Genomic DNA, 8,506 nt, shown 5'->3' with positions numbered 1-8,506 from the left:
AATACTAAGCGCATTTTATTGACCACAATAAATGCTTAGAACACGTAACAAACATAGTTTTTGCTAGTTTTTTCATTTTTTTAAAAAATTTCTTAAAATCATTATGACTTTTGTGAAATTGTAAAGACTAAAAAAGAAAATATAGAATGATCTCACTTATTATTGTTGCCTTTTACTTTCTAATGTTTCTAAATGATGGTTACTAGTTTCATTTCGTTAGTAATTTGAACGACCAATTTACTATTTATTGCTCTCTAATATTTCGTCCCTTTTTCTGAAGACTGTGATTTCCAACTCTTAGTTAATTCACTTATATAAAATTCGTAACAAGCGGAAAGATGAAATTAGTGATTGTGATTGAACTTCTGTCGACTGCAAAACCCGAACCAATCATATATTGCATAAAAGCACAGAATTGCAATAATCTGGAATTGTAAAATTTGAATTCTCGAAATTACGAAAGGTCAAATATATATCACTAAGTAGCACACTTCGCTTCTATGTTTTTGATAACCAATTCCTGCTAAAAGTCATCTTCATTATGTAGAAATTTAAAGAAAAACTAACAAAGATAATATTTAATAAAGCTATGATAGTTGTTGTCCACGGAAAACCAATCCACTGGACACAAAAACCGCCAACTGTTGGTCCAAAAAATGATCTGAAAAGGTGGTTTGGTTCAGAAGGGACATTTTCATCATTTCATTATCCTTCATCAAAATTATGTGGTACAATTTACCTACCCGAAGGAATAGGCAGACTGAAATAAACCTGATATACAGCCATACGTTTGCAACGATTTACCGTACCCGTATTCGCTGTAATGAAGTTTTTACACTGAAAACATTTTTGAAATTTAAAGTGGAAAACGAAAGTTTTCTCAAAGCTGAAATATGTGTGTATCTAAATACACTCGAGCTACAACTGATCCAGAAAAATTCGACAATCAGAATAAATTTGAGGAACTTTGCTCTCATTTACTAATAATATATTAATTTGATGACAAAACTAAGATTGATAAAGTCCATTCAAATTTTTGATTGAAATGATGATTTACCATAGTGTATCAATCGATATTTGAAAAGTCGGAATATACAAAGCACTAGTAGCAAGACCAAGTATACCTAATGCAACTTCTATCCATCCTAAGTTCCTGCAAGACATGAAGTTGTGCTAATATGAAATAAGCGAAATCTTGAAAAAAAAAAAAAAAAAAAAAAAGATTTTATGATACATAGCATTTTCCCCAGTTCTCAGAATTATCCAATAAAAGATATCAGAGTTAGCTTGTAATAATGACAAAATGACGTAGAAAGATATTTATTATTTGTAAATAAAGTAATTACTAAATAAATATAGCAGCAATAATTTGAATAAATCGTTATTTCATGCATTATATTAGTCTTAAAATTAGAGACCTAATGGAATTGTGGTCTAATTGACTGTTTGCTCTGCCCATTTCTCGAACTTCAAGAAAATACATTATTTATAGTCTACACTTACTTCTCAGCATTCAGAAAAGGTGATGGACCAATGATTATCATACTAATCACTACTGCTATAATGCCAAACATTATAATTGCCTTGCTGCAGTTAAATTTATCGATGATTATACTCCAGAAAGGTGCTGTTATCGTATAAATTCCACCAGATAGTAAGAACATTAGGCCAATAATGGATGGCGTAAGTTTGAACTGTAAAATAAGTTTGGCTATCCTTTGACTATTTGAAAAGAAAGTAAAGCATCAGTTTTGCAAGTTTATACGGCTCTACTCAAAGACGTACATGTATTAGACTGATCTGTGATGGATTCGTTTTTGAGGTCATTTTAAATTTTATGAGAGGTCAGCAAAAAACGGATAAATTATCTAATTGGAAAAATATGACAGACAATTAGAAGAACTTAGATATTACAAAGGAAAGTAATGAATTTGTATTTGTCTTTCAACAGTGCTGAAGAAATGGCCAAACAGACATACCGATGCTAAGTGATCTGCTAAGGTTGGATCGAGAAAAGACAACGATATTGCACACATAACCACTGCATGAATCATAATCCATAATAGTGGTATCTTCAACATACCTAACATGCCTTTACCGTCCATTACTACGTCATCTATGAAATATGATGGCTCTATTTACTCTATTAATGGAATACATTCATTCAATTTTAATTTATTTAACTAATAAATATCATCAACAAAAATGATAATTTGATTTTATTAATAAATTTTGGTTGAATGATAGCAAAAAAAGAAAAATTATACCATCCATATTTTCGACCAAAAAGTATGCTACTAATCCAAGAAAGAGTAAAATAATTCCAAGTACGATGAATGGCAACTTGAAACCACCAATCTCATACAGTATACCACCAAGTAAAGGTCCTGCGGTACTGCCAAGACCGACGAATGTTTCCAACACACCCTCAAAAATAAAGTGAAATTTTTAAGGATATCTACGAAAGCTGGATCTATTCAATCATTTTAGAATCGGAAAGCTCCGCTGGTCGCATGAAGGAGTGTTTACATATCAGTCATATCATATAAGGTATTGATAAATCATATATTTGATTTTTATTTACGACTATTTCATTCTACTATCGATTTATAATTTTTAATTGGAGCATCTTTTGGCAGAAATATGATTTGGTGAATTGTTAAAAGTCATATTTTTTATTTGGTTATAATTTCAAATTAAACTAAACAGTGAAATTCGTACAACAACAATTGCAATACGTCCCGGGAAGCATTTAACACCGATTACAAATGATGAAGTGACAAAAGCTGCGTCACCAATAGCTTCCAATATTCGAAGACCGATCGAGGACCAGAAAAATAAAGATGGCGATTCAATGTAATTCAAGAATCTGGAAATGACATCAAACTAATAAACGCCCTAATGATTTAAGTCATTATTTTACATTTTTTTAAAGAGCAATATTTAAAATAAATGAATGTACCCGAAGAGCACAACAGTGATACCAGTAACTCCGATTCCAGAAACAAACATCTTTTTTGAACCGATTGAAACCATCTAAAATTTTCATATTTTTCACCAGCATGTGAAAAAAAAAAAAAAAAAACAATAAAGAAAGACAAAGAGTTTATTAGTTGAGTTACCATTAATACTTTCATTTGGAAAAATTCTTTAAAAAGATTTTTCCCATCTGTAAAATCTTCCTGCATTGACCCTAAATTAAAAATTTAAATTAAACGAACGTATTTGCCGAATAGAGGTGCAATAAAAAACATTATTAGCTCGAAGACACCAAATACTACACCTATCTCGAAACTTCTTAAGCCTTTAATTTTCGCCTGAAATGATTTTCCAACTTTTTTTTTTAGTGGCCTAGTTGATTTATCTGCTACAAAAATAAAAGTCAGATTGACGATATGTAAAGGAGCATTTATTTTTTTTTTTCCTAATTAAAAAAATCATCTTTTGACAGCATAGAACCGACCTCATTTGAATAAAATGGTGCAATGCAGCTGTATGCACTGGTACCAGCGAGATTTGCAATTGACAGTTCACAAATTGTCACCCATTCTTTAGCGGTAAGTGACAGTAGTTTGGTAGATGTAGCAATTTGGCTATTTGGTAGATAACTATTATCATTACTATTGCTATAGTTTTTTTTAGTAATTCCTTCATCCAAACTGAAAATGATAATTTGAAGTGTTGATTTTAAATTGAATTTAAATATTCCCAGTTCTTTTTTTTAGTTAGAAGCCAAATATATTTGAAAATAAATTTGCTGAAATCCATGCTTTTAATATTTTGGCTTTAAAAATCACTTTAAACGATAGAAGATATATTTCTGTTTCATATTCTATTTTCAGTTTGGTTTTAAGCTTACATTTAATTCGATGATTAGTATAGTATTATATTTAAATAACCTCTGCCTTGGAAATTTAACTTAGTTTACTAGTCTTTTTCTCCGATATAAGCTCCGAAATGAAAAATCCGAATGGATTTAAACCTCTCATTTTCACTATCAAGTGATTTTTCTTGTAGTTTCTCATCTTGTAGCATCACATGGATACTTCCATAATTTCCGTGAGATTTGAATGAAGCACGAGTAACGTGTGGGATAGTTAATTTACCGAATTCACTTGGTATTTGTTCAGCTGGCATAAATGGTGGTGCTGTAGTTGTCCTGAAACATTATGATTTGAATTTATATCCAGTATTTCCTTGAAGTACTACTACTATCATATAATTTATCAGTTTTCGAATGTTTTTGAATTTATTTTATTAGCATGTGTCGCGGATTTTAATATCGCGAAACTCTAAAATATTACATGAAAGTTGTGAATATGAGTAAGAGATATGTTCTATGAAATTCTTTGCAAATAATGTTTGTACTTTGGACTCTTTGTTTCCAACCTTATGTTTAACCTGTAAATCTTTTATATATTGTTTACACGATATCAGATCCTCATTTAATTGACCTCATTGTTGCTACTAATTGTATCCTTGAATTTATAAGTCAGTTAGTAAATAGATTTACTTGTAAACCAGGTCAACAACTCTTTGTTAGACCGATTACTCTTTCGGCAGGTCAACCTCATATTGTAAATCATATACTTTATCTACGCATATTGCTTGCTACATAAGGAGGTCACCCTTGTTGAAGGTGCATTGTGTGTTTTTTACCAAGAACCAGAAGAGTTCAATTTCAGTTGTTCTCTATCAAGTTATTGTTAATAATTTCTCTGTTACCCCACATATTTACATCTACATCCAACGAATCTCTCTGCGATCAGCAACCTCTCCCAAAATAAATTAAATTATCAAATCTTCCACGACAAATTTTTGCTTCCACGACAATACAAAATATTTTAATAATCGCAAATCTAATAATCAACTGAGGTTTTTCCTGATGATTTGTAGCAATAATTGAAGAAATAACAATATACGTTTCATAGTTGACAGTGAAAAATATTGTGTTAATGATAGGTGTGCATCCTCTATAAGGATTATGAGTATCGATGAGAACGGACGGCAGGTGTTTATGGAGGTGTGAAATAGTCCAGAAACGAAGAGTGCAAAAGAAAAAACGACCGGTATACTTGTTATAAACTTGTTATTGCCCATAACTATTCCTTTACTCTTTCCCTATGTTGCTGTTTTCAAAAACGGTGCATAAGAAAAAATTATATTTTATGAAAACCTTTCTGGAGTGAAAATTTTTTTGCAAATCATAAATGTCTAAGCATTGAGAAAACAAATGAAAAATAATTTTCGTTTCTAATTGAAAAACTTCCTTTTTATCATTAATGAATGTAAATATGAATTGTAGTTCTTTTGAAATTGCATCCTATGAATCTCTTGAATTCTCAATAATTCATTTTGTAAAGTTTCATTCTGATGTCACTGACGACATCAGCGATATTCTCAAAGTTATCGTTCTTTTTGTTACTTTATATTTGACACACTTCAAGATTTCAAGCTATGATCGATGTAGAGATCAAATCAATAAAGATGAAACAAAAATTAGAATATCGGTAAGTTTTTAATAATCTATTTGTTTATTTATTCATTATCTTTCTAATTTATTTTGAATTAAATGATTGCTCATTTGAGATTTAAATGTTTTACTGTGATGTATTAGTAACGCTAAACTGATCACAGTATAGTGCAACACAGAGAGAGAGAGAGAGAGAATCAATGAAGTAGATAGAATTGGTAGTACTGATTAAGATCAGAATGCTTATAATCTGTGGAAAATGTTTTTAAGCAAATTGGTCGATATGAAAATAGTAAAGGTGAGCACTTCTTGGCTTATTTTTTCTAGGTAAAAGTTTCTTTACAAAGAATGGAAAATTATACAAATTTCTACGACTAAACCATTAATTATCTATTTATGAACAGGTGCGAAATGAAATTAGTAATAAAATGTGCTGATCTATTTAACGATGATCTTATCACACCAAATGAAATTTTTTAATTTTATTCAAAAGCATCGATGAGAAGAAATAAATACCGATCATTTCTAACTCGGTGAGGTGCAAATTGCGTTTTCTCAATAATCCATTGCAGATTTTCGTAGCTTCCCGATGGAACTTTCGGCACTACACTTTTACTGAAACTATCTGCCGTTATTGCTACAACTTGTCGCTCTTCATCGATACTGCAGAATTTTTCATTGATATCATTTGGCAGTTGGCTAGGATCCATATCCAATGAAGGATTCATTCATTTGTGCATATACCAGAAATATTTCAACGTTAGGAACGTATTTCAGTTTATTGCTGCGACAAAATGCTAAATATATTAAATGATACGGCAGAAGAGAAGGGCTGTAAGATGATTATATGTAAAATAAGTATGTAATAAACAGTTTCTGATGAAAATAAAACAGCAAGTGATGATTTGCATTATGATTTATCGATTTTTCATATCCAAAGTTTCATTTTTATATATTGGAGTAAGAAATAAATTAGGAGAAAATTACCTACATGTTACAGGCTGTACATTTACCTTTCCCACAAAATAAGATAAAAAAGAGGCGATGTTAGTCAAAAATGTTAAGGGGATGATCGTAAAAAAATAAAATTGAAGGGTTTAAATTCTTGCTGGTTCGAATAAAAAGCCATTTATGGTGCATAACAAAGTTAATAAACCTTTGTTTTCGAATCAGTTTGATTTTAATGAATGATAAATAGTGCACAGTATTATTAGATAATTGGAAGAGGAATTTGTGATAACGATGAATGATCGATGTATTTAATATAAAGAGTATATGAAATACAAAAACTGATCTTTGCTCTCAAATACAGAGCAACTCTTCAATTTTAGACAAGAACCATTTAGCAGATAAAAGTAAGAAACATCATCTTTACTTAAAAATTTGTAAAAAGTTAATACAAATTAAATGACAAATAGAAGTGGTGAAGAAAGAAAGAAAGAAACGCCTTTTAGACGGAAAGAAATATTTAAGAATAGTGAAAGAAGTACCTAATAAGTACTACTGGTGATAACATATATGATAAAAAACAAGACACTGATTGCACCTTATCAGATATTTCTAAAAGTCAATTCAACATGTGAAAGACAGTGATAATTGATAGTTTCTAAAATGATAATTCAATGAAAATTAAGAAAACTATCTGCAAGAAAGAAATTTGAAGAAGAAATGAAATAGTTTTCTAAAAAATTCAAGAACAAACAGTTTGAAATAGAACAGAAGGACTGACTGCTTAGTATAATGTCGAATGCATCGTCAGTTCGCCCTTTCTATATGCATTGCATATCGTTTTCTGTTTTTTGGTAGTATCGTTTTCATCTAAACACGTAAATGACGCACTTCCGAAGACACATAAATGACACGTAAGTGACGCAGTTGAGATATTTCTTATTATAACACATTTCTTATTAATTCTTATTGTAACAAATTATGCATGATAATTGTGGAGAATGCGCTAACTGAATGGAACACCACTTTTACAAAAATTCATTTCTAATCGAAGGAAATCTCAAGCATCTTTGAAATTTGCATATTATATGATACCTCCTCATATACCGAAGAAAGAGACCCAACGTACAAGATCCATTCTTCGAGATCACAATAAAGCAAATTTCTGTTTATTTGAAAAAAGTTTTTGGCATGCTTCTAAAGGCAAGAAATTACGTTCCAACGAGTATGTTATCATTGTGAAGTAGTTTTTTATCAATATTTTATAAGTAAGGTGATATTCAGAGAAGATTAGTTATCCTATAGTGCCTGAACTGTATTACATAAAAATTGGTTATTTAATTTGGATCAAATTTTTTTTTTTCAATTTTCTGTTTATATATAAATATTAATAATTGCGGTATATTATTTTTTAATAAAGAACAGCTGCTGAAATTATTTTGCTAAAAAATTCGAAAGACTTCTCAGAACTATCAAAAATCATTCGTTGCTTACTGATAAAAAATTATAATAAAAGTCAAAACTTTTCAAGGAATTAATATTTATGAACTACACTGGTAGTGGCTTATGCCTCTGACAAGCTTGTCAGCTAGATAGTTCAATTGAAAGGTTAGACAGAGAGTAATTGTGGAAGTTGGGGTTCCGTCTTTGAATATAACTTTCTTATGCTCAAAAACCTTCATTGTTTGTTATTGTAGTTGGTGTAGACGAATGCGTTGAATGATAGATCTGTTATGTGTCTTTGCTCTTTAAATACTAAGAGATAGGTTTTAATATTGTACTTCCCCAAAGGATGACTATCAGCTTTAGAAGACCCTTACACAATATTTCGACATTGCAAGCACATTTGATTTGGAACAAAGGAGTAATTTTTAGCATATTAGACAATGCACATACCCTTTGTTATCATATGGAAATGTCTAGACAAAGGATAAGCTCAACTACAGTGGGAAGATGAGTGTTGGAATAATGATTGCTTACGGTTTGCAATTTGAAACAGTTTTACATTTTTGTGTTCATTTAAGACAAATTGTAATATTATGGATTATACAATTTTATTTGGTATATTTTGTAAAATATTTGGAG

The 8,506-nt window shown here is 30.3% G+C and overlaps 1 protein-coding gene across 1 annotated transcript; it reads right to left on the bottom strand.

Annotated features, from left to right (window-relative positions):
• Positions 1-344: 344 nt before the first annotated feature.
• Bma-vpat-1.2 (uncharacterized protein) lies at positions 345-6,201 on the bottom strand (the record flags this gene model as incomplete). Its single annotated transcript, XM_001897791.2, has 13 exons — positions 345-425; positions 568-661; positions 744-818; positions 1,058-1,153; positions 1,504-1,694; positions 1,980-2,116; positions 2,268-2,427; positions 2,722-2,869; positions 2,963-3,036; positions 3,222-3,317; positions 3,464-3,659; positions 3,983-4,159; positions 5,990-6,201. 13 exons carry the CDS (start codon positions 6,199-6,201, stop codon positions 345-347), a joined length of 1,737 nt encoding a protein of 578 aa, XP_001897826.2.
• Positions 6,202-8,506: the final 2,305 nt, after the last annotated feature.

Source organism: Brugia malayi (genome assembly GCF_000002995.4).
Source record: "Brugia malayi strain FR3 genome assembly, contig: Bm_v4_ChrX_scaffold_001, whole genome shotgun sequence".
NCBI classification, from domain to species: domain Eukaryota; kingdom Metazoa; phylum Nematoda; class Chromadorea; order Rhabditida; family Onchocercidae; genus Brugia; species Brugia malayi.
This window is presented reverse-complemented; position numbering and strand designations above follow the sequence as displayed.